The sequence below is a fragment of the Salmo salar genome, chromosome 18, assembly GCF_965601325.2.
Source record: "Salmo salar chromosome 18, fSalSal1, whole genome shotgun sequence".
NCBI lineage: Eukaryota > Metazoa > Chordata > Actinopteri > Salmoniformes > Salmonidae > Salmo > Salmo salar.
This window is the reverse complement of record NC_138308.1, coordinates 31,267,632-31,295,087: the sequence shown is the minus strand read 5'-3', so window position 1 is coordinate 31,295,087 and position 27,456 is coordinate 31,267,632. Positions and strand designations below refer to the sequence as shown.

Genomic DNA, 27,456 nt, shown 5'->3' with positions numbered 1-27,456 from the left:
CATGGCACTTGCGGGGGGCTGGTATGTAGCGCACCGGGCTTTGAACGCGCACTGGGGACACCGTGCGCTCCACAGCATAACACGGTGTCTTACCAGTACCACGCTGCTTCCGGTAAGCACGGGGAGTTGGCTTAGGTCTACCACCTGACTCCGCCAATCTCCCCGTGTGCCCCCCCCAAAAAAAATTGTGGGGCTGCCTCCCGTGTCCGTTGCGCTCCCTCTCCTCATACCAGCGCCTCTCAGCTCTCGCCGCCTCGATCTCCCACTGTGGGCGGCGATAATCGCCAGCTTGAGTCCATGGTCCTTTCCCGTCCAGGATTTCCTCCCAAGTCCATGACTCCAGATAGCTTTTCTCCTGGTGCCTCTCCTTGTGCTGCTCCTTCCTCTGCTGCTTGGTCCGTTGTCGGTGGGTAATTCTGTCACGTTCCTCGTATTCTCCCTCATCGGAAGATATGTCGAAATCACTCGATGACCAATACGCAGCAGGTTGACTGTTCCACATCATCTTTATTTTAGATGGAAACGACAAAACCAAAATAAACACTCAGAGGAGAAAGGTGACAGTTTCACAGGTGAAACGAAACACAGTGCAAAATTACAATTACCCACAAAAATCAAACACAAACACACCCCACTATATGGGACTCTCAATCAAAGGCAGATAGACAACACCTGCCTTCAACTGAGAGTCCCAACCCCAATTAACCCAACAGACATACACTCACCAAACTCCACATAGAAATACCTAACCTAGAACCTACCCCAACACTCACAACCCCACTATACCATAACCAAACATAACTGCCACGTCCTGACCAAATATAATACAAAAAAACCTAAGTATATGGTCAGGACGTGACAACACACCACATTCCAGAGAAACATTGTGAAGACAGATAGTACCAACCACATGCACCCCCAGAAACAGATGGCCGACTCAGACTACACAACACTGATAAAACCGGAAATGCCCTGACCCAGTCTCGCAATAACATCTTGTGACTACAGAGACACACAGACATGGGTCAGCAGAAACACACATACTTAGGGGTGCTGGACTCCGAGGACAAAGGACATTGCCAAGGGCCAATGGGAAGTCAACACCACCCGGAGAATGGACCGTCCCTCCACTCATCGACCAGTCAGGAGAACGGGACTGCTAGACTCTGCCTACGTCACATCACTGTACAAAATTCAATGCACACCATGTTTCGGGGCTCTCTTTCTGCTAGTTCCATAAGAGCTAAACGAACGAGTCCGTGCACGCTTTGCCAAATATCTTTGTCTCATAATAAACTGCCTTACTATAAACTGAATCCACCTGCTCCAGCGTCTTGACTTGGTCTCCTTCTCAGATAACTGATCATCAACAACTTCTATTTTTGATACTTAAGTATATTTAAAACCAAATACTTTTAGACTTTTACTCAAGTACTATTTTACTGGGTGACTTTAACATTTACTTGAGTAACTTTCTATTTTAAGGTATCTGTCCTTTTATTCAAGTATGACAATTGGGTACATTTTCGACCACTGTTATTAGTAGGCCGGGTAAAGTCTAAAAGTACACCCTGTGAACAAAAATCAACAGCAATTATTGAAGAAAAATTAACAATTGCCAGTTGAATAGAAAAAACCGTAAGCCTAAGAGTGTATCATTGTTCTAGCATAGATAACCATAGGCTATGCTCAATCGATTGCACCATATTCTCTATGACTAGGTGAATTGTGTCATCATTTGTCACTTTTTCCCTAACTCGATGAGTCACCTAACATGTCACTGTCATACGTTGGTCCACTCAATAGTGCTCGAGTGTTAGCACTGTGCTGACTGTGGTGTGTCGATTACTGTATGGTGTGTGCCTATGGGTGTTTCTCAATGGAAAATATGAGTCCCACCCACCTTCCTTATATACATACAGCTTGAAAAAGAGCGCAGGGCAGCCAGGACAAGGCGTCTAGCGAACCAAAAGTAAGTGGCAAACGAAATGCACTTTTCGGTTAAATCAAATGTGACTTAGCCTTGTAGACCAAACATTTCCATTAGCGATCGTGCGCAATTGAGTTTCTTGTAGATGTGTTATTGACACGTCGCTTTCCTCAGAAATGTTTAATTTACTAGCGAGCCTTCTTCCTCGAAGGATATGACACGCAATAACAAAATGTCTCACAGAGAACATGATAACAGTAGGCTAAGCGGTTAGGCCTATCGTTATAGACCTATTAGAAACTATGTTTGCATAATTTGCCTGACAACGCGAAAGGCAGCCTTCCAGAGCTTCGGTAAATTGGCTTGTCTTCTTCCGATTAGTAGGCCGAGTGCAGAAAACCTTTACAACGCAAAATTACAACTAGGAAATACCGAATTGAACGTTTAGCTGGCGCCTGAAAGTCAACCAAAAAGGTACTGATATATTGACATTTTTTACCTTGGTTCGATGTTGACTGATGCACAATATTTTGCTTCTGTCTATTTTGACAGTTGCTGTGCTGTCATTTGGTGTAGAGGCAGTCAGTGTAAGGCTATTTCGAAAACGTTAGTATAAGCGGCGGCCTATGGCTATTCTCATTAATTCAATGTTGAAAATGACATTTAGAATAAGGATGTTTAGCTGCCTACAATTATTTATTTCTTCAAATATTGTGTAATAGGCCAGTCATGTGGATGGAAATAAGAGTTATTTTTCTTTGGGGTCTACTACATACAGCAAAAGAGTTGTTTGAACTTTTGGATAGGCCTGCCTATACACATTTGAGTCACTCGGAAGTTATTTTCAAACCATCTATTTTTGTATGAGTTCAAGGCCTCAACAGCCAACACCCATCATGTGTATTGTATTGAACACTCCCATCCCCCCAGCAAACATAGTTGGTGTACACAAGGAACCCAAATGGCTACTTACATTTATACACAGTCCTTTATAAATGTGTACCGTTCCTCACATTTTATCAATAGAAAAGGTGTGACATTTCATTGTAATCTATCAAAGCGATTATGTCAGTTGGTAGCCTAGTTCTTCAGTTAGCCTTTATTTGCCACTGATTTGAGGTTTGGTTATTATACAGTAATAGCCTTTATCGGCTTTAGTGAGTAGGCCGAGCAGGAGTCTTAGTCAAATGCTGTTTTTGTGTAGATGAGATTACGTCAGTCACAATTTCACTCCAGTATTACACTTGCTTAACGTTAGTTTTAATCTGTAAACCTCAGGACAATGATAGAAGGGGAAATACATTGTGTTGAAATTAGTATTTTGTACATGGGTTAGATGAGAATCATTCATACGTCTTACTCTTTTCGACAGCGTGGTCGATTCCTGTTTGGACTTTGGCATTCCCGTCAAAACAGTACGATGCTTTATTTCGAAATTTTGTGACGTTCGAGCACGCACATTTTTTTAGGCTTGTCTACTGCCGCGTTCACGTGGTAGTCGGAACTAGGAAACTCGAACATTTCCGACTTGTCGTTATTCACAGGTCTCGTTCAACCAGTTAGCTATAGTTATACAAATCTTTCCTTCGTCGGTGATTGGGCAACAGTAGGGATTCTTCAAGTGTTTGTCATTCAACGACAGACGACTAGTTTTCATGCAGTTTTCCACTTGAGAAATACTGCACCAAACGTCTAAGATGTAATATTGCGCAACTAAGACCTCGTCTTCACGTCTACTGGCTACAGCGTCTCGAGAGGGACAAACCGTAATATTGCCGCTTTTTTCTCGTTTTTCATGCTAAGATATTTTAAGGTAATATGCGAAAACAGACGTTCACTTCGTCTAGTCGAGTTCTGCAAGGAGTAAACCGAATCTATGGATGGACGCCTTTAGGCTGTAGACTTATACGCATGCACAGTACATTAAATAGGGGGTGACGGTGTAATAACAGTGTAGTAAGTCCTTACATCATAAATATTATACTGTATCATCTAAAAGTGAACTTTTTGCTGAGGTGTAGTCGGTGATATAAAATGGTCTGAAACATAATTAATATTGCTCACATGTTCCCTATTCAATCGGAGAGAGAATCATATCTGTTCTACACTATACATATCTATCTGAACATTTTCTAGCCTAACCTTACATCCTTCTGAACAGGCCACTGATGTAGAACTGTGTTCCTATTCAAATACAGCAGCAGTCTGTCATTCTTTCCCCTGTCCTTAAAATGCAAATTATGAGAAGGGATTCTGTACATGGAGCCATGGATGGAACAAGTTGGCATATGAAATGGGAGTATTGGTTTTTCACACACAGCAGCATAATCATTGTCAAATAACAAGCAGCACCAAAAGTAACAAAAGCAAAGGAGAGTCAAGGTTGGGTCATTTGAAATGTAGTATTTCAGTGTACAGTAAGGCTTTAAATAGGTTCTCCCATTTTAATCAGTTATTTCTTAATTACTATTCGAGATGTATGTCTTCTTCCAGATGACATTTCTTTGTGCTAGATTTCAGGAAAATACTCAATTTCATGAACATAGTAGTTCCATTTCACACAGTATGACCCAACCCATACATTTTCCATGTTAACAATTAAGCCATTCGCTTAGGGAACCCAGATTCCTTAAACCTTGGGTCATCCTGAGGAATTCAGCCTTATTTTTCCTCCACAGCTTAACTTCTTTGAGGGTGGAGGGGCCCACTGTGTATATGGGCATGTTTCTAGCTCTGTAGTTGCTATGGACACCACAACACCAACCTATGTGTTCACGCCACAATTTGAGTCATAAAACTTTGTTTTACAACAAACAGATGCGTGGCACTGACTGTGTGTCCAACTGCCATATTGTGTGTCTGTAAGGCAGGAGGTGTTCCTGTCATCATGACCTAACCAGGAACAGAAAAACTCCTGGCCTTATAAATTGCATGTACACATTAAACAGGCCTTATATTTTGATATTTTTCTTTATTTCAGACCATAAACCATGAGCTATCCAGGATACCCTCCTCAAGCCGGAGGCTACCCACCCCAAGCCGGAGGCTACCCACCCCAAGCCGGAGGCTACCCACCCCAAGCCGGAGGCTACCCACCCCAAGCCGGAGGCTACCCACCCCAGGCCGGAGGATACCCACCCCAGGCAGGCGGCTATCCCCCTCAAGCAGGGGGTTACCCCTCTCAGGCTGGAGGTTACCCCCCTCAGGCTGGTGGCTATCCTCCACAGCCTGGAGCTGGAGGGTACCCAGCCATGCCCCCAGCAGGTAAGGCCTCAGCTCAACAGATCATGATTGGCCTAATATATGCAGACATGTCCAGTATTTCTTATAGGTACAAGGTATATGAAATGTAATGTAATCTAAGGGAGACACAGACAGACGACGACGCCAGACAGACAGACAGACAGACAGACAGACAGACAGACAGACAGACAGACAGACAGACAGACAGACAGACAGACAGACAGACAGACAGACAGACAGACAGACAGACAGACAGACAGACAGACAGATAAAGACAGGGTCAAGAAAAGAGGATAGGGTACTGCTGGACAGACTCAGAGACTGAGTCCTTCTGTCCTCCTGTATCTCAGGGCCAGATATCATCATGAGGTTTAGATGTAATGTTGTGGTGCATGCGTTGTGTTTTCTAAACAACCTCTGCTGTGCTGAGAGTCAACACTCACAGACCAACTAGTGTCTGACACAGTCCTCCCATTCTGTGTGCCCTGAGAATCATTCCATATCTGCTGACTAGAAGCCAAGGTTAGTCACATATATTGGCAAGTGTGAACAGTTCATTGCCAGTCCTGGTGCCTAGCACAATCACCAGATATTTATTGAAACCTTTCTATGAAATCTTAGCACTTTCAATGTTGTTTTGAAAACAGCACTTTTTTTGGTAACATAATTGATCGATTGATTGTTTAAAAGCATATACAGCCACAACATCATAGCAAAAGCAGTACATACTACATACATACTATTAAAATAATAATCCTACAGTGGGGGGGGAAAAGTATTTGATCCCCTGCTGATTTTCTACGTTTGCCCACTGACAACAAAAGGATCAGTCTATCATTTTAATGGTAGGTTTATTTGAACAGTGAGAGACAGAATTACAACAAAAATATCCAGATAAACTCATGTCAAAAATGTTATTAATTGATTTGCATTTTAATGAGGGAAATAAGTATTTGACCCCCTCTCAATCAGAAAGATTTCTGGCTCCCAGGTGTCTTTTATACAGGTAACGAGCTGAGATTAGGAGCACACTCTTAATGGGAGTGCTCCTAACCGCAGCTTGTTAACTGTAAAAAAGACACCTGTCCACAGAAGCAATCAATCAATCAGATTCCAAACTCTCCACCATGGCCAAGACCAAAGAGCTCTCCAAGGATGTCAGGGACAAGATTGTAGACCTACACAAGGCTGGAATGGGCTACAAGACCATCGCCAAGCAGCTTGGTGAGAAGGTGACAACAGTTGGTGCGGTTATTCGCAAATGGAAGAAGCACAAAAGAACTGTCAATCTCCCTCGGCCTGGGGCTCCATGCAAGATCTCACCTCGTGGAGTTGCAATGATCATGAGAACGGTGAGGAATCAGCCCAGAAATACACGGGAGGATCTTGTCAATGATCTCAAGGCAGCTGGGACCATAGTCACCAAGAAAACAATTGGTAACACACTATGCCGTGAAGGACTGAAATCCTGCAGTGCCCGCAAGGTCCCCCTGCTCAAGAATACATATACATGCCCGTCTGAAGTTTGCCAATGAACATCTGAATGATTCAGAGGACAACTGGTGAAAGTGTTGTGGTCAGATGAGACCAAAATGGAGCTCTTTGGCATCAACTCAACTCGCCGTGTTTGGAGGAGGAGGAATGTTGCCTATGACCCCAAGAACACCATCTCCACCGTCAAACATGGAGGTGGAAACATTATGCTTTGGGGGTGTTTTTCTGCTAAGGGGACAGGACAACTTCACCGCATCAAAGGGACGATGGACGGGCCATGTACCGTCAAATCTTGGGTGAGAACCTCCTTCCCTCAGCCAGGGCATTGAAAATGGGTCATGGATGGGTATTCCAGCATGACAATGACCCAAAACACACGGCCAAGGCAACAAAGGAGTGGCTCAAGAAGAAGTACATTAAAGTCCTGGAGTGGCCTAGCCAGTCTCCAGACCTTAATCCCATAGAAAATCTGTGGAGGGAGCTGAAGGTTCGAGTTGCCAAACGTCAGCCTCGAAACCTTAATGACTTGGAGAAGATCTGCAAAGAGGAGTGGGACAAAATCCCTCCTGAGATGTGTGCAAACCTGGTGACCAACTACAAGAAACGTCTGACCTCTGTGATTGCCAACAAGGGTTTTGCCACCAAGTACTAAGTCATGTTTTGCAGAGGGGTCAAATACTTATTTCCCTCATTAAAATGCAAATCATTTTCTAACATTTTTGACATGCGTTTTTCTGGATTTTTTTGTTGTTATTCTGTCTCTCGCTGTTCAAATAAACCTACCATTAACATTATAGACTGATCATTTCTTTGTAAGTGGGCAAACGTACAAAATCAGCAGGGGATCAAATACTTTTTTCCCCCACTGTATATCAGTTTGTCAGTGATTTGCCATAAACTGTTTAGTGACAAAAACACCCATCTATGTCACCTGTTGCAGGTAGTTGGGGAGGTGGTGCTGGTTTCCCCACCATAGGTGTTGATAATCTGTCCAACCCTGGATTCAACGCAGGCAATCTTCCAGGCATGGTAAGTCTGGCATGAAAATACATCCACACCCTCCAAATCACACAGAGAATATTCTCAACATGCCTGTACTTCATCCCCCTTCAGATCATTGCATTAAATATTTCAGTTAGCATGAATTGCATGGCCAATATTGGAAATCACAACCCAATTATTGACTGGTAAGACTTTTATAAAAAATAATCTATGTTGCAGCTTTCTTGTTAACCTTTCTTCAAAATCTCTCTTGCGTGCCAAAATAATATTGCTCGTAATTAGCTAAGATACTGCTTCAAAAATGTTAGAATTTTCTGCAACCTCCTCTTTCACTGTTGTAATCCTTCAAAACTACATGTTTTGTATAATTTCTTTGTTGCATTGTATTTTATTTTCTTTGTAATCAAAACACAACAGCAGATGCTGTATTACCTATAATACATGATTGATCATCTGCAAAACAGCTTTGCGTGCATAATAGTTTAAACCAATCAGCGTACTGTCTGTGCAAATCTTTATTGGATGCCCATTTCTCTTCCAATCATAGGCCAACCAGATCTCATCATCCATGGGGGGCTTTAACCCCAACCCTGCCATGTTCACCCCTGGTGGGTACCCCCAACATTCCCCCCAGCCCCCTAACCAACAGCCCCATGGCCTGTACCCACAGCCAGGTGGGCAGATGCCACAGACTCAAGGCCCAGGCATGGGCTACCCAGGCCAGCCCATGCCTGGCTACCCACAGGCACCCTCACCCAACCCCTCCATGCCTGGTTACGGAGGAGGACCAGCGCCTAACCAGCCCATGCCAGGGTACCCTCGTGCCCCGTCGCCCAACCCATCCATGCCAGGATACGGAGGTGGAGCCATGCCCGTCGCTCCTGCCATCAACGTAAGAGACACTGGGAAGATTTAACCCTATTGTGACAATAGTACTTCAAAAGACTATTTAGGACAGGTATACATCCTGTTAAGTGTCCATACTTCATCCATGGGTTTCAACTTGGATATCTGAGTGTTCTGCAATAATATTGATAGTGTTTCTATAGTTTTCTGTTTCTTCTTGAGATGTCAATGATTAGAGATTTGACAGGAGTTTTACTGGCAGCTAACACTGAAAGGGTAAAGCAATCTGGAAAATGCCCTCTCCTTCCCTGTTCTTCCAGAGAGGATTCCGGGGAAGCATCAAGGATTTTCCAGGAGCAGACCCACTGAGAGATGTGGAGGTTCTGAGGAAAGCCATGAAGGGCTTTGGTGAGTTGGTTACATAGGCCCAGTCAAGAAACAGCCCCTTATACACTATAGGGGTCTAGTGAGTGAGTTAGACCCTCTTCAGAAACAACCCCTATACCCTTATATAGGGGTCTAGTGAGTGAGTTAGACCCTCTTCAGAAACAACCCCTATACCCTTATATAGGGGTCTAGAGAGTGAGTTAGACCCTCTTCAGAAACAACCCCTATACCCTTATATAGGGGTCTAGTGAGTGAGTTAGACCCTCTTCAGAAACAACCCCTATACCCTTATATAGGGGTCTAGAGAGTGAGTTAGACCCTCTTCAGAAACAACCCCTATACCCTTATATAGGGGTCTAGAGAGTGAGTTAGACCCTCTTCAGAAACAACCCCTATACCCTTATATAGGGGTCTAGAGAGTGAGTTAGACCCTCTTCAGAAACAACCCCTATACCCTTATATAGGGGTCTAGAGAGTGAGTTAGACCCTCTTCAGAAACAACCCCTATACCCTTATATAGGGGTCTAGAGAGTGAGTTAGACCCTCTTCAGAAACAACCCCTATACCCTTATATAGGGGTCTAGAGAGTGAGTTAGACCCTCTTCAGAAACAACCCCTATACCCTTATATAGGGGTCTAGAGAGTGAGTTAGACCCTCTTCAGAAACAACCCCTATACCCTTATATAGGGGTCTAGAGAGTGAGTTAGACCCTCTTCAGAAACAACCCCTATACCCTTATATGGGGGTGTAGAGAGTGAGAGACTGTGTCCGAATACCCATACTAGTGTACTACATACTTAAAGTGCACACTATGTACTCCTGACTGGCTTGAGTAGGTGGGGCAGGGCTGAGTGTGGGTGCATTTTCCAAATTCAACGGACATGTCTCGCATTAACCAGCCTGATAATATCTCATTTCCAATTCAATTAATTTCTCTAAACTCTGAATATAATATGAATTGAGTTATAGGCCTACTCAGGCTGGTTGTAACCAGACTCTCACATTCTACCTAATGGAGTTATAGGCCTACTCAGGCTGGTTGTAACCAGACTCTCACATTCTACCTAATGGAGTTATAGGCCTACTCAGGCTGGTTGTAACCAGACTATCACATTCTACCTAATGGAGTTATAGGCCTACTCAGGCTGGTTGTAACCAGACTCTCACATTCTACCTAATGGAGTTATAGGCCTACTCAGGCTGGTTGTAACCAGACTCTCACATTCTACCTAATGGAGTTATAGGCCTACTCAGGCTGGTTGTAACCAGACTCTCACATTCTACCTAATGGAGTTATAGGCCTACTCAGGCTGGTTGTAGCCAGACTATCACATTTTACCTAATGGAGTTATTGGTCTACTCAGGCTGGTTGTAACCAGACTATCACATTCTACCTAATGGAGTTATAGGCCTACTCAGGCTGGTTGTAGCCAGACTATCACATTCTACCTAATGGAGTTATAGGCCTACTCAGGCTGGTTGTAGCCAGACTATCACATTCACGCTATACTGTAGCCCATATAGCCAACCTATGATATTTAAAAAGGTCTAAAGACAGAAACAGAACATTTGGTTCCATTTCAACATATTTATTAGTTAATATACAGAATCTACCACATACCCAAAACTGATTTGTGAAGTTGCTGGAGGCAAAATGCAAAACTGGAGAAACAGGAAAAAGTTATCTATAAGTGAAACCAAAGTGCTGTAACCTATATAAATGACATCAAATAGCCTAGTACACCAAAACTTTTCAAATGTTTTAATCAATAGGGTATTGCACAGAAAACGTGGACAGTCGGGTGTATCGCAAATTCTGAACCGCTGGACAGCAACATAACAAACAAAAGCACTGCAAATTCTGAACCGCTTGACAGGAACATAACAAACTAAAGCACTGCAAATTCTGAACCGCTTGACAGCAACATAACAAACTAAAGCACTGTAAATTCTGAACCGCTTGACAGCAACATAACAAACTAAAGCACTGCAAATTCTGAACTGCTTGACAGCAACATAACAAACAAAAGCACTGTAAATTCTGAACCGCTGGACAGCAACATAACAAACTAAAGCACTGCAAATTCTGAACCGCTTGACAGCAACATAACAAACTAAAGCACTGCAAATTCTGAACCGCTGGACAGCAACATAACAAACTAAAGCACTGTAAATTCTGAACTGCTTGACAGCAACATAACAAATAAAAGCACTGTAAATTCTGAACCGCTTGACAGCAACATAACAAACTAAAGCACTGCAAATTCTGAACTGCTTGACAGCAACATAACAAACAAAAGCACTGTAAATTCTGAACCGCTTGACAGCAACATAACAAACTAAAGCACTGCAAATTCTGAACTGCTTGACAGTAACATAACAAACAAAAGCACTGTAAATTCTGAACCGCTTGACAGCAACATAACAAACTAAAGCACTGCAAATTCTGAACCGCTTGACAGCAACATAACAAACTAAAGCACTGCAAATTCTGAACTGCTGGACAGCAACATAACAAACAAAAGCACTGTAAATTCTGAACCGCTGGACAGCAACATAACAAACTAAAGCACTGCAAATTCTGAACCGCTTGACAGCAACATAACAAACTAAAGCACTGACCATAGGGAAGGAGATCTGAATGACTGCTAAGGCTTGATCCATCAATTAAATCATTCACGGTTCAATATGCAGAAATCGCTCCGCCATTTCCTGGTTGCTAAAATTAAAAATAATTTCGCCTAATTTCAGTTTATGTTACAAAACAAGCACTCAGAGTGTAGAGAATCATTGTACCATCTAAACCGCTGTGAAATATATTTTCCATAACCAAAAATATTGTATTTTCAGCTGTTTGAAGCTGGTGTGCAAGACCGAAAGTAAAAGACGCAAAAACGAAACTTAAGAAACCGCTTCTTAGACTTTCTTTCAATGCGAAAGACAGATCTATAACTCACATTTCTATGTGAATTTGGTTGGGTCCCCCAAAAAGTTACATGTTGCAGCTTTAAATAAGTAGCCTAGCCTCCAAAACTAAAACAATTCATATGTTCAAATCAAAAGGCCTGATTTACATGACATCAATAGTGCAGCCACATCCCGAGTCCCGGTGCCGACACATTCAGAAATCAAAAGATGGTTTTGTATTTAGTTTAAAAGCTCTGACAAAAACCAAGAGAACAAAAAACACTTTCCAATGAGAAAACAGAAATCCACTTTAAAAATAAAAAAATACTTCTGTTTTCAAAGATGTAGCCTACGATGCAATACTTGTGATAATTTTAAGAAGAACAAAAACTACATAGCCTACATTTGAACAAAACCTCAGAAGCTTCGCTATTCGGCATCTTCCCAATTAACCTTTTAATGCAATGGTCTAAATCAGCGTCACTCAGTGTTTCTTGGTAGTCTTAAACAAATCTACTTTGAAACAAAAGTTTACACCTCACACACGTGGTTATGGGCCCGGAAGACACATTTCAGTTGAATGCATTCAGTTGTACAACTGACTAGGTATCCCTTTCCATGTCAGACATAGAGTTGAGATGTTTTACATTTTGAGTTTGCATCCCAATATTACACTATAAACTGTACATCATAGAAGGGCGATTTGGTCATTCCACTGCAGGAACGGGTTTTAAGTAGCCTAGTTTAGTTGTTTGGCCACTTGTAGAGAACTAGGGCCTATCACACGCAGCCCACCTCTTCCAATGCATTGTGGAATAGTGTGCATTGAAATTTACTTGATGAAGCTCCGAAATTAGTATACCATCCTGGCATTTAGGGATCCTGAGTGGCGCAGCGGTCTAAGGCACTGCATCGCAGTGCTAGAGCCGTCACTACAGATCCGGCTTAGATCCCGGGCTGTATCACAACAGGCCGTGATCGGGAGTCCCATAGGGCGGCGCACAATTGGTCAAGCATTGTTTGGGTTAGGGGAGGGTTTGGCCAGGGGGCTTTACTTGGCTCATCAGGGTAGGCCGTCATTGTAAATAAGAATTTGTTCTTAACTGACTTGCCTAGTTAAATAAAGGTTAAGTAAAATAAATAAATACATACAACCATACTCGATTTTCAAAAATGAACTTACTATAAAACGTTCTATTTTCTCATAGTGAGAATGAGCAATTCGTGATTGCGTTGTTTCGCATTATTGGTTGATTTTGGGAGCACATCCCCATATCTGATTATCAACTGTTGTCAAAGCAGAAATTACTATGACATCTAGGCATTTAAAGGGTACTCGATTTTTGAAATACATACTATAAAAAATGTTTTTTTTGCATACTCAAACAGCCTACTATTTAGGACGCAAGTATGGGTATTCGGACACGGCCAGTTAGACCCCATTCAGAAACAACCCCTAGCCCCTTATATAGGGGTCTAGTGAGTGAGTTAGACCCAGTCTAATATTGGAACCAGAAACAAAAATTGCATGCCTAATGGCCAGCTGTTAGAATAGGTCCTGTCCTGAAACAACCCCTTGCCAGTCCCTTATACAATACACACTGTAGATTTGAACAGTTTGCATAGGTATAATCAACACTAGCAGTTATGTTGTCTTCTTTTTAATGATCATCGATCTTTGAATGACTTAATTATGTATAAGGACCTGGTAATGTTGTTTGCTCAGCTACACTACTAAAAACCTTGGTGTTCTGAATCCATCAAGGGAAATGGATGGGCTGTTTGAATATGTGTTCTGACAGTGGACTTGTCCTGCAGGTACTGATGAACAGGCCATCATAGACCTGCTAGGAAGTCGCTCCAACAGACAGCGTGTTCCCATGCTCATGGCCTTCAAAACCTCCTACGGAAAGGTAGCTAATACAGTCATATTGACATTATACTATATTATACTATGTAAGTACAATATACATTTTCTAATAGCTTATTTCTTATTATTGAAAGACTATACAGTGATTATGACCATACATTTTTTCTATAATTTCTTTCTAGGAAGGTATTTGAAAGGAATAGGCATGACTCTCGCTCCCATTTAAAAACGTTATACCTTATTTATCTAATTAAGTTTTTAGGGAACAATGAAATAAGTGTTACAGCATCATAAAATGGTCTGAATATGTTGCCCTGAAGTGACAGTCAGAGTGTATTCTCTAGTGTGCCAGTGATATCTAAACAGCAGCTGTTGGTTCTGCCAGTAAACGACTCGCTGAGGGATCTGATTCACTCAGACTTTATTAGCTACAGCCATACCAAGAACACACATGGCACAGCAGTTGAACACAGATGGCACAGCAGTTGAACACAGATGGCACAGCAGTTGAACACACATGGCACAGCAGTTGAACACAGATGGCACAGCAGTTGAACACAGATGGCACAGCAGTTGAACACAGATGGCACAGCAGTTGAACACACATGGCACAGCAGTTGAACACAGATGGCACAGCAGTTGAACACAGATGGCACAGCAGTTGAACACACATGGCACAGCAGTTGAACACAGATGGCACAGCAGTTGAACACAGATGACACAGCAGTTGAATACAGATGGCACAGCAGTTGAATACAGATGGCGTCAGTACTTGAAGTGGACTGAAATAAGTACCTCTACTCATTTGGCCTCTCTAACCCTGTTCCTGGAGAGCCACCCTCCTGGAGATTGTAACTTCAACCCTGTTCCTGGAGAGCCACCCTCCTGGAGATTGTAACTTCAACCCTGTTCATAAAGAGCCAGCCTCCTGGTGGTTTTCACTCCAACCCTGTTCCTAGAGAGCCAGCCTCCTGGTGGTTTTCACTCTAACCCTGTTCCTAGAGAGCCAGCCTCCTGGTGGTTTTCACTCTAACCCTGTTCCTAGAGAGCCAGCCTCCTGGTGGTTTTCACTCCAACCCTGTTCCTAGAGAGCCAGCCTCCTGGTGGTTTTCACTCTAACCCTGTTCCTAGAGAGCCAGCCTCCTGGTGGTTTTCACTCTAACCCTGTTCCTAGAGAGCCAGCCTCCTGGTGGTTTTCACTCCAACCCTGTTCCTAGAGAGCCAGCCTCCTGGTGGTTTTCACTCTAACCCTGTTCCTAGAGAGCCAGCCTCCTGGTGGTTTTCACTCTAACCCTGTTCCTAGAGAGCCAGCCTCCTGGTGGTTTTCACTCCAACCCTGTTCCTAGAGAGCCAGCCTCCTGGTGGTTTTCACTCTAACCCTGTTCCTAGAGAGCCAGCCTCCTGGTGGTTTTCACTCTAACCCTGTTCCTAGAGAGCCACCCTCCTGGAGGTTTTCACTCCAACCCTATTCCTGGAGAGCTACCTTCCTGGAGGTTTTTGCTGCCACCCCAGTTGTAACTAACCTGATTCAGCTTATCAAGCAGCTAATTATCAGAATCAGTTGTGCTAGATTAGAGTTGGATTTAAAACCTACAGAACGGTAGTTCTACGGGAACAGGGTTGGAGGTTAAACCTACAGAACGGTAGTTCTACAGGAACAGGGTTGGAGGTTAAACCTACAGAACGGTAGCTCTCCAGGAACAGGGTTGGAGTTAAAACCTACAGAACGGTAGCTCTCCAGGGACAGGGTTGGAGGTTAAACCTACAGAACGGTAGCTCTACAGGAACAGGGTTGGAGGTTAAACCTACAGAACAGTAGTTCTACAGGAACAGGGTTGGAGGTTAAACCTACAGAACAGTAGTTCTACAGGAACAGGGTTGGAGAATAAACCTACAGAACAGTAGCTGTCCAGGAACAGGGTTGGAGGTTAAACCTACAGAACAGTAGTTCTACAGGAACAGGGTTGGAGAATAAACCTACAGAACAGTAGCTGTCCAGGAACAGGGTTGGAGGTTAAACCTACAGAACAGTAGTTCTACAGGAACAGGGTTGGAGGTTAAACCTACAGAACGGTAGCTCTACAGGAACAGGGTTGGAGGTTAAAACCTACAGAACGGTAGTTCTACAGGAACAGGGTTGGAGGTTAAACCTACAGAACGGTAGCTCTCCAGGAACAGGGTTGGAGTTAAAACCTACAGAACGGTAGCTCTCCAGGAACAGGGTTGGAGGTTAAACCTACAGAACGGTAGCTCTACAGGAACAGGGTTGGAGGTTAAACCTACAGAACAGTAGTTCTACAGGAACAGGGTTGGAGGTTAAACCTACAGAACAGTAGTTCTACAGGAACAGGGTTGGAGGTTAAAACCTACAGAACGGTAGTTCTACAGGAACAGGGTTGGAGGTTAAACCTACAGAACGGTAGCTCTCCAGGAACAGGGTTGGAGTTAAAACCTACAGAACGGTAGCTCTCCAGGAACAGGGTTGGAGTTAAAACCTACAGAACGGTAGCTCTACAGGAACAGGGTTGGAGGTTAAAACCTACAGAACGGTAGTTCTACAGGAACAGGGTTGGAGGTTAAACCTACAGAACGGTAGCTCTCCAGGAACAGGGTTGGAGTTAAAACCTACAGAACGGTAGCTCTCCAGGAACAGGGTTGGAGGTTAAACCTACAGAACGGTAGCTCTACAGGAACAGGGTTGGAGGTTAAACCTACAGAACAGTAGTTCTACAGGAACAGGGTTGGAGGTTAAACCTACAGAACAGTAGTTCTACAGGAACAGGGTTGGAGAATAAACCTACAGAACAGTAGCTGTCCAGGAACAGGGTTGGAGGTTAAACCTACAGAACAGTAGTTCTACAGGAACAGGGTTGGAGGTTAAACCTACAGAACAGTAGTTCTACAGGAACAGGGTTGGAGAATAAACCTACAGAACAGTAGCTGTCCAGGAACAGGGTTGGAGGTTAAACCTACAGAACAGTAGTTCTCCAGGAACAGGGTTGGAGTGTAAACCTACAGAACGGTAGTTCTACAGGAACAGGGTTGGAGGTTAAACCTACAGAACGGTAGCTCTCCAGGAACAGGGTTGGAGGTTAAACCTACAGAACGGTAGCTCTACAGGAACAGGGTTGGAGAATAAACCTACAGAACGGTAGTTCTACAGGAACAGGGTTGGAGGTTAAACCTACAGAACGGTAGTTCTACAGGAACAGGGTTGGAGTTAAAACCTACAGAACGGTAGCTCTACAGGAACAGGGTTGGAGTTAAAACCTACAGAATGGTAGTTCTACAGGAACAGGGTTGGAGGTTAAACCTACAGAACGGTAGTTCTCCAGGAACAGGGTTGGAGGTTGAACCTACAGAATGGTAGCTCTACAGGAACAGGGTTGGAGGTTAAACCTACAGAATGGTAGCTCTACAGGAACAGGGTTGGAGGTTAAACCTACAGAACGGTAGCTCTACAGGAACAGGGTTGGAGGTTGAACCTACAGAATGGTAGCTCTACAGGAACAGGGTTGGAGGTTAAACCTACAGAACGGTAGTTCTACAGGAACAGGGTTGGAGGTTAAACCTACAGAACGGTAGCTCTACAGGAACAGGGTTGGAGAGCCCTGCACTATACTATATAGACTTACTGCCAATATTCTAAAAGAGGTGCCAGTCCTCAAGCAGTACAGAAAATTACTGTGTCTGTATTCAAGTCAGAAAATTCAAGGTGCTTGTTCGCTGTATTGCTGAGCACCGGCCCAACTCAAAGACTGCTTGGATAGCATTGAATTATACCAAGCTTGTATCCCCTTACCTTCCCAGGATCTGGTTAAGGATCTTAAGTCCGAGCTGTCAGGGAACTTTGAGAAGCTGGTGCTGGCCATGTTGAAGACTCCATCCCAGCTTGATGCATACGAACTGAAGGAAGCCATTAAGGTTTGTGAAAGGGTTTTTATAATCACTGACAGATTCCCTCTTCTTAACATTTGTGTGCGTGTGTGTGTGTGTGTGTGTGTGTGTGTGTGTGTGTGTGTGTGTGTGTGTGTGTGTGTGTGTGTGTGTGTGTGTGTGTGTGTGTGTGCATGAAAACAATAATAATATTTATTTTTGTTGTTATTTTTGTGTTATTAACTAGCTAAACTAACTTAAAGAACAGAGAAAGACAAATCATACTTGGTATATAATAATATCCCTGTTATAACCTCCCAGCCATTCTCTGCTGTATGTTCTGACAGGGCGCAGGGACAGACGAGGCCTGTCTGATAGAGATCCTGTCCTCTCGCTCCAATGCAGAGATCAGAGAGCTCAACCAGGTCTACAAGACAGGTGAGTTACATACAAACACTGTTCAGGGAGACAATGTTAACAAGGAAGTTGTATATTTCCTTTCAGAAACACACCACGCCTCTGTTGTATTGGATTGTGGAAGTGGACTGTGTGTGTTATTTCAGAGTATAAGAAGTCTCTAGAAGATGCCATCAGTGGGGACACCTCAGGACATTTCCGTAGACTCCTCATCTCTCTGGCCCAGGTACAGCCTATGACCCATAGATATAGAATAGTGTATACATTCTAAATACATATACACATAGGAACAGTACATATAGATGGGTGATTCATTATGTGTTGTGTTTGTGCTCTCAGGGTAATCGAGATGAAAGAGAGACGGTGGACATCTCTCTAGCTAAACAAGATGCTCAGGTATATATATATATATATGTATATTGCCATTTCTTATCTGTCACGAACCTTGTGACGTCTAATCTACATACTGTAGTATGTCTTCAGCATACTTCGGGCCATGAGTTTTTCATGACTACGTGATTTGAGCAGGAAAAACTCTGGACTCTACACAACATATTAGAAATCTCTACCTCCTCATTGAAAGATGCCTGTGTGTATTGTGGGCCCTCTGTCCAGGCCCTGTATGCTGCTGGGGAGAACAAGGTGGGAACTGATGAGTCCAAGTTCAACGCCATCCTGTGTTCTAGGAGCAAGTCCCACCTCAGAGCAGGTAACTACAGGGGAGAGGAATGGTACTGTGACGACAGAAGTTAAATATCTATGAAATATAAATGAAATGTATATAAAATATAAATTACATGTATATGAAATATCAATTTAATGTATATGAAATATCAATTTAATGTATATGAAATATCAGTGCTCTCCGCTCACCTTGACTCGTAGCTAGAGCTTTTGCCGCTACCTTATTGTGTGTGTGTGGTGTGTGTGTGTGTGTGTGTGTGTGTGTGTGTGTGTGTGTGTGTGTGTGTGTGTGTGTGTGTGTGTGTGTGTGTGTGTGTGTGTGTGTGTGTGTGTGTGTGTGTGTAGTGTTCCATGAGTACCAGCAGATGTGTGGCAGAGACCTAGAGAAGAGCATCGACAGAGAAATGTCTGGAGACCTGGAGAGTGGAATGGTGGCCGTGGGTAAGGGGAAACATTTTGGTTAATACACACACATGCACTGCCATGCCTATACAGGTCTATCCGGTGTCACACCTACACGTTTCTACACAGGCACACACTAACACTACGTAGCACCCATAACAACGCACACCACCCACACACACAACTATGTCTTACAATACTTGTGAGGACTTTTTGGGGAGCAACAATTGATTCCCATTCAAAATCATATTTTCCGGGCCTCCCGAGTTGCGCAGCGGTCTAAGGCATTGCATCGCAGTGGTAGAGGCGTCACTACAGACCTGGGTTCGATCCCGGGCTGTATCACAACTGGCCGTGATTGGGAGTCCCATAGAGCGCCGCACAATTGGCCCAGCGTCGTCCGGGTCAGGGGAGGGTTTGGCCTGGGTTTGGCCAGGGGGGCTTTACTTGGCTCATCACCCTCTAGCGACTCCTTGTGGTGTGCCGGACACCTGCAGGCTGACCTCGGTCATCAGGTGAACGCTGTTTCCTCCGACACATTGGTGCGGCTGGCTTCCGGGTTAAGCGAGCGGGTCTTTAAGAAGTGCGGTTTGGCATGTCATGTTTCTGAGGACGCGTGACTCGACCTTCGCCTCCCAAGCCCGTTGGGAGTCCCAGCGATGAGACAAGATCGAGAAAAAGGGGGTAAAATAATAATAATAATAATTTCCTAACCCTTACCTTAAACCCGAAGCCTAAAATTGCCTTTTTACAAGTGAGGACTGGCAAAATGTCCTCACTTCTCAGAATTTATGTTGGTTTACTATTCTTGTGAGAACTTCTGGCTCACAGGTATAGTAAAACATGTACACACACGCACCTACAGTACCAGTCAAAAGTTTGAGTTTTGTAGAATAATAGTGAAGACACCAAAACTATGAAATAACACATATGGAATCATGTAGTAACCAAAAAAGTGTTAAACAAATCAAAATATATTTTATATTTGAGATTCTTCAAAGTAGTCACCCATTGCACACTCTTGGCATTCTCTCAACCAGCTTCACCTGGAATGCTTTTACAACATTCTTGAAGGAGTTCCCACATATGCTGAGCACTTGTTGGCTGCTTTTCCTTCACTCTGTGGTCCAACTCATCCCAAACCATCTCAATTGGGTTGAGGCCAAATTTATTGAATGTGTTAACACCAATGAGCTTGAAAAGTATTGGGACAGTGATAAATGTTTTGTTGTTTTCGCTCTTTACTCCAGCACTTTGGATTTGAAATGATACAATGACTATGAAGTTCCTGTCAGCTTTAATTTGAGGGCATTTTCATCCATATCGGGTGAACTGTTTAGAAATTACAGCACTTTGTTTATGTAGTCCCCCCATTTTAGGGAATCAAAAGTATAGGGACAAATTCACTTATATGTGTATTAAAGTAGTGAAAAATGAAGTATTTAGTCCCATATTCCTAGCACGCAAGGATTACATGAAGTTTGTGACTCTACAAACTTGTTAAATACATTTGCTGTTTGTTTTGGTTGTGTTTCAGATTATTTTGTGCCCAATAGAAATGAATGATAAATAATTGATTGTGTCGTTTTGGAGTCACTTTTATTGTAAATAAGAATAGAATATGTTTCTCAACACTTCTACATGAATGTGGATGCTACCATGATTACGGAAAATCCTGAAGTAATTGTGAATAATGATGAGTGAGAAAGTTAAGAGGCATAAATATCATACCCCCCTAAACATGCTAACCTCCCCTGTTATTGTAATGGTGAGAGGTTAGCATGTTTTGGGGGTATGATATAAAATGCTAACCTCCCCTGTTATTGTAATGGTGAGAGGTTAGCATGTCTCGGGGGTATGATATTTGTGCATCTGTAACTTTCTCACTCATACAGACAAGTGATTTTTTTGGGCCTCCAAAAATGGTTTTTGGTCCAAGACTGTAAAATCACCAGAAATTCTGCAAAAAATGTGTTTAATTTAGGAAATCTGTTCCCAAGTCTTCCCACAAAAAAGAATACGTGATTGTGTCATATCAAATGTTCAAATCAAATCAGATTTTATTAGTCACATGTGCCGAATACAACAGGTGTAGACCTTACAGTGAAATGCTTACTTTCAAGCCCCTAACCAACAATGCCGTTTAAAAATACAAATAAGAATAAGAAATAAAATGAACAAGTAATTAAAGAGCAGCAGTGAAATAACAATAGTGAGACTATATATAGGGCGTACCGGTACAGAGTCAATGTGCGGGGGAACCAGGTAGTCGAGGTAATTGAGGTAATATGTACATGTAGGTTATTAAAGTGACTATGCATAGATAATAACAGAGAGTAGCAGCGGTGTAAAAGAGGAAATGGGGGAGTGGGGTGGGCAATGCAAATAGTCTGGGTAGCCATTTGATTAGATGTTCAGGAGTCTTATGGCTTGGGGGTAGAAGCTGTTTAGAAGCCTCTTGGATCTAGACTTGGCGCTCCGGTACCGCTTGCCGTGCTGTAGCAGAGAAAACAGTCTATGACTTGGGTGGCTGGAGTCTTTGATAATTTTTAGGGCCTTCTTCTGACACCGCCTGCTATAGAGGTCCTGGATGGCAGGAAGCTTGGCCCCAGTGATGTACTGGGTCGTACGCACTACCCTCTGTAGTGCCTTGCGGTTGGAGGCCGAGCAGTTGCCATACCAGGCAGTGATGGAACCAGTCAGGATGCTCTCGATGATGCAGCTGTAGAACCTTTTGAGGATCTGAGGACCCATGCCAAATCTTTTCAGTCTCCTGAGGGGGAATAGGTTTTATCGTGCCCTCTTCACGACTGTTTTGGTGTGCTTGGACCATGTTAGTTTGTTGGTGATGTGGTCACCAAGGAACTTGAAGCTCTCAACCTGCTCCACTACAGCTCCGTTGTAGTGGGGGCGTCCTCGGTCTCCTTTTCCTGTAGTCCACAATCATCTCCTTTGTCTTGATCACGTTGAGGGAGAGGTTGTTGTCCTGGCACCACACGGCCAGGTCTCTGACCTCCTCCCTATAGGCTGTCTCGTCGTTGTCGGTGATCAGGCCTACCACTGTTGTGTCATCGGCAAACTTAATGATGGTGTTGGAGTCGTGCTAGGCCGTGCAGGAGGGGACTGAGCACGCACCCCTGAGGGGCCCCCGTGTTGAGGATCAGCGTGGCGGATGTGTTGTTACCTACCCTTACCACCTGGGGCGGCCTGTCAGGAAGTCCAGGATCCATTTGCAGAGGGAGGTGTTTAGTCCCAGGGTCCTTAGCTTAGTGACGAGCTTTGAGGGCACTATGGTGTTTAACGCTGAGCTGTAGTCAATGAATAGCATTCTCACATAGGTGTTCCTTCTGTCCAAGTGGGAAAGGGCAGTGTGGAGTGCAATAGAGATTGCATCATCTGTGGATCTGTTAGGGCGGTATGCAAATTGGAATGGGTCTAGGGTTTCTAGGATAATGGTGTTGATGTGAGCCATGACCAGCCTTTCAAAACACTTCATGGATACTGACGTGAGCGCTACGGGTCGGTAGTCATTTAGTCAGGTTACCTTAGTGTTCTTGGGCACAGGGACTATGGTGGTCTGCATGAAACATGTTGGTATTACAGACTTGGACAAGGAGAGGTTGAGAATGTCAGTGAAGACACTTGCCAGTTGGTCAGCGCATGCTCGCAGTACACATCCTGATAATCTGTCTGGCCCTGCAGCCTTGTGAATGTTGACCTATTTAAAGGTCTTACTCACATCGGCTGTGGAGAGTGTGATCACACAGTCGTCCGGAACAGCTGGTGATCTCATGCATGTTTCAGAGTTATTTGCCTCGAAGCGAGTATAGAAGTAGTTTAGCTCGTCTAGTAGGCTGTGCTTCCCTTTGTAGTCTGTAATGGTTTGCAAGTCCTGCCACATCCGACGACCGTCGGAGCCAGTGTAGTACGATTCGATCTTAGTCCTGTATTGATGCTTAGCCTGTTTGATGGTTCGTCGGAGGGCATAGCGGGATTTCTTATATGCTTCCGGGTTAGAGTCCCGCTCCTTGAAAGCGGCATCTCTAGCCTTTAGCTCAGTGCGGATGTTGCCTGTAATCCATGGCTTCTGGTTGGGGTATGTACATACGGTTACTGAGGGGACGACGTCATCGATGCACTTATTGATGAAGCCAAGGACTGATGTGGTGTACTCCTCAATGCCATTAATATATTCCAGTCTGTGCTAGCAAAACAGTCCTGTAGCTTAGCCTCTGCTTCATCTGACCACTTTTTTATTGACCGAGTCACTGGTGCTTCTTGCTTTAATTTTTGCTTGTAAGCAGGAATCAGGAGGACAGAATTATGGTCAGATTTGCCAAATGGAGAGCGAGGGCGAGCTTTGTACGCATTTCTGTGTGTGGCGTAAAGGTGGTGTAGAGTTTTTTTCCCTCTAGTTGCACATTTAACATGCTGATAGAAATTTGGTCAAACGGATTTAAGTTTCCCTGCATTAAAGTTCACGGCCACTAGGAGCGCCGCACGAGTGTTTTCCTGTTTGCTTATGGCGGAATACAGCTCATTGAGTGCGGCCTTAGTGCCAGCATCGGTCTGTGGTGGTATGTTGACAGCTATGAAAAATACAGATGAGAACTCTCTAGGTAGATAGTGTGGTCTACAGCTTATCATGGGATACTCTACCTCAGGCGAGCAAAACCTCGAGACTTCCTTAGATATCGTGCACCAGCTGTTGTTTACAAATATACATAGTACGCCACCCCTTGTCTTACCAGACGCCGCTGTTCTATCCTGCCGATACAGAGTATAACCATATGTTGATAATGTCGTCGTTCAGCCTCAACTCCGTGAAGCATAAGATATTACAGTTTTTAATGTCCCGTTGGTAGTTTAATCTTCCTTGTAGGTCGTCAATTTAATTTTCCAATGATTGCATGTTAGCTAGTAGAATTCTCAGAAGGCAGCCCGACCTCCGTCCTCTTTTCCTCCGTCTTTTCTTCACGCAAATGACGGGGATTTGGGCCTGTTCCCGGGAAAGCAGTATGTCCTTCACGTCAGACTCGTTAAAGGAAAAAAAAGCTTCTAACAGTTCGTGGTGAGTAATCGCTGTTCTGATGTCCAGAAGTTATTTTCAGTCAAAAGAGACGGTAGCAGCAACATTATGTACAGAATAATTTTAAAAAAAAGAAGTTACAAACAACGCAATTTTTTTGTACAAAAAGCACATTTGGTTAGGAGCACCTAAAACGCCAGCCATCTTCTACAGTGCCATGATACATGTCTCAATGTTATCAAGGTATGAAATAATTGTATTTGAAAATGATCTATTTTTGGGCTTAGTTGTGGTAAATTTGCAGTGTACAAATTCTTATAATTATGTTCTGGCCCCCGACCATCGTCTCTGACAAAAATCGTCCCGCAGCTGAATCTAGTTGCCTATCCCTTCCTTAAGACACTGCATCTAAGTGCAAGAGGTGTCACTGCAGTACCTGGTTCGAATCCAGGCTGCATCACATCTGGCCGTGATTGGGAGTCCCATAGGGCGGCGTACAATTGGCCCAGCGTCGTCCGGGTTTGGCCAGTGTAGGCCGTCATTGTAAATAAGAATTTGTTCTTAACTGACTTGCCTAGTTAAATAAAGGTTAAAAAATACAAAATATACATTGAAAAAATATTCATGCATACGTTTAAATTATATTATGTAAGTTAAACATAAAAATATATAAAAACTGATTTATTAAAGTATATCTTTTTTACAGATTACTAACATTACTGCCCCCACTGCAAGAATGAAATACTTAAATACATGCAATTTTGTCCTTGAAACATTTAATTGAAATACTGTAGAATTCCATTCATTCCTATGGAGCACTGCTCCTACTGGGGAGTGACAATATGGCCGACCAGTGGCTTCAAAGCCTCTCAATGGTCAATACATAGCATCAGCAATCCAGGGTTTATTTACATCATTGGTTAACACCCATAACTTACTCATTGTTATTGTTGAAAGATGTTATTGAAGATGCTTTAACAATATGTGTTGCCACACTGTTGCTGACCTGAATGAGTAATTGTTGTTGTGTTTTTCCCCACTTGGCTATCATTGCTCAGGTTAATGGTACAGTAACATGCTTTTAGATTCATTTGACTGGATGACATTGTTATCTGACTGTGTATCAAGAGAATATCTCAACCTTACACCCTTGTGATGATGTGGTGTGGCGTGTTGTTTGCTTCTTCCATTACGCATGTTCATCCATACAGAAGTCATGTTGATGTGATGTTTGAAAATGTATTTCACCGCTCAAACTACAGTCATATTTTCTCTGTTTTCTTCAACTTTCAAGTTCAGGTTTCAGATAGGACTTTATATACAATATTTTCAGTTGAATCTCTTCCTATAATTTGAAACTGTTTTGTTTGTTTGAGAGTTTCCCTCCTCTCGGATCTGTTTGTGCTCTTGCCAGTTCCATTGCTTTCATCGTCAACTCAAACGTTAGTCATGACAATGACTGACAAGGAGTTGGCATGCTAGCACTAACAGACTGGTAATTGGGCTATGTTATCAGTCCCTCCCTCCATATAGCTGGGGCTGGTCTAAGGTTTAGTAGGGTGGTCAGTACATGCTGGGCATTCTAACCCTCTGCTCTCTCCGTGTTCCAGTCAAGTGTATTAAGAACACGCCTGCCTACTTTGCAGAGAGACTCTACAAGTCCATGAAGGTAAGACACGCTCCCTTGCGATCTGCCTGTCTGGGCTGATTACAACATACTGTACATACACACAGTACAACAGAACTGTCCACGACTGATAAGTGCACATTGTTTAAGTTCATTACATTTCTACTTTCCCAGTCCCAATGAAATGACATTGTTATTACTGTAATTGCTTCTGATAATTGTACTCTTCAAATAAGTGCTTAGGTCCAGCCTGACCTGTGTGTTCGTGTTCTCAGGGGGCCGGGACCAAAGACAAAACCCTGATTCGGATCATGGTGACGCGTTCTGAGGTGGACATGCTGGATATCCGTCAGGAATACGTCAAGAACTACGGCAAGTCGCTCTACACAGACATCTCTGTAAGTATCTCTCCTCATCACCGCACACACACACACACACACACACACACACACACACACACACACACACACACACACACACACACACACACACACACACACACACACAAACCTCCAACAATGCTACTGCTATAGAGCAGGTTAGCTATTCTAGCATGATGTTCTGGACTAGTTTGATGATGTGTTTGTGTTGTTGTTGTTGTTGTCTATGACAGGGAGACACCTCAGGGGACTATAAGAAACTGCTGTTAAAGCTGTGTGGAGGGAGCGACTAGAGGGACCATGTCAGCTCTCTACGGGATCTCCTCCACACTATATCCATTTACTGACTGACCTATAATATCATCTTTATCATAATATATGCCATTCTGCCAATCTGTCTGACTGTCTGTCTATGCATGCACCACAATCAGCAGTTCTGCATGCCATGCCATCCATTTTTTCAGTGCAACTGTTGTCACATGTTATGATATGAGAACATCATGTCCTAAAGCTGTTCCTTTTCTATATTTTTATGAGCAACAAAGTATATATTTTTCAATAAGTTTTCCTTTGATTGGTATTATATCTTAGTCGATCTGAAAATGCCCTTAAAGGTACAATGTGCAACATTGATTAGATTTGGAATTTAAATCAATATATATATTTTTTTTAAAGATATATTTTATTTTAACCAGCCTGTGCCAATATTATGCGTATCTAATTGTACAAGTTAATTCAGTACTAATTGATTTAGCTGAGCAATGTTGAATACGTTACTCTGAAAATAATAATTAGCGGCTAAAATACCAAAGTGGTCAGTTTATATTTAAGCAATAATGCCCGAGTGGGTGTGATATATGGTCAATATACCACGGCTAAGGGATGTTCTTAAGCAGTACCCGGATACAGCCCTTGGTATATTGGCCATATACCACAAACCCCTGGGGTGTCTTATTGTTATTATAAACTGGTTACCAAAGTAATTAGAGCAGTGAAAATAAATGTTTTGTCATACATGTGGTATACGGTCTGATATACCCCATCTGTCAGCCAATCTTCATTCAGGGCTTGAACTGCCCAGTTTATAATTGTGTTTATATGGTGTGTGTACACTATCACTGTTGTTTACTTTCCTTTACACTCACTCATGTGTTTTCTGCTGTTTGCTACGAGCGCAAGTTTCAAGTTTTTAATGGTGCACAAGTACAGTGAAATGTATTTTTCTTTGAGCATATCTGTCAATATAACTCCAAATGTAAACCTCATTGCATCACATTTCAGTAACGGTGCTCTGATGATCACTACATCTGAAAATAAATGCTGAGAAACACGGCTGTTGTTTCCCCTAGTAATTCCATCCA

The 27,456-nt window shown here is 43.1% G+C and overlaps 1 protein-coding gene across 2 annotated transcripts; it reads left to right on the top strand.

The window, feature by feature from the left end:
* The first annotated feature begins 1,960 nt into the window (after positions 1–1,960).
* anx11 (Annexin A11) lies at positions 1,961–27,456 on the top strand. 2 transcript variants are annotated; one of them, NM_001139997.1, is given in 15 exon segments: positions 1,961–1,972; positions 4,911–5,194; positions 7,608–7,696; positions 8,217–8,561; positions 8,836–8,923; positions 13,629–13,723; positions 17,491–17,604; positions 17,904–17,994; positions 18,120–18,199; positions 18,313–18,369; positions 18,589–18,682; positions 19,003–19,098; positions 25,699–25,757; positions 25,991–26,113; positions 26,329–27,456. In NM_001139997.1, coding segments are annotated over 14 exon segments (1,665 nt in total). In that variant the 5' UTR covers positions 1,961–1,972; positions 4,911–4,920; the 3' UTR covers positions 26,389–27,456.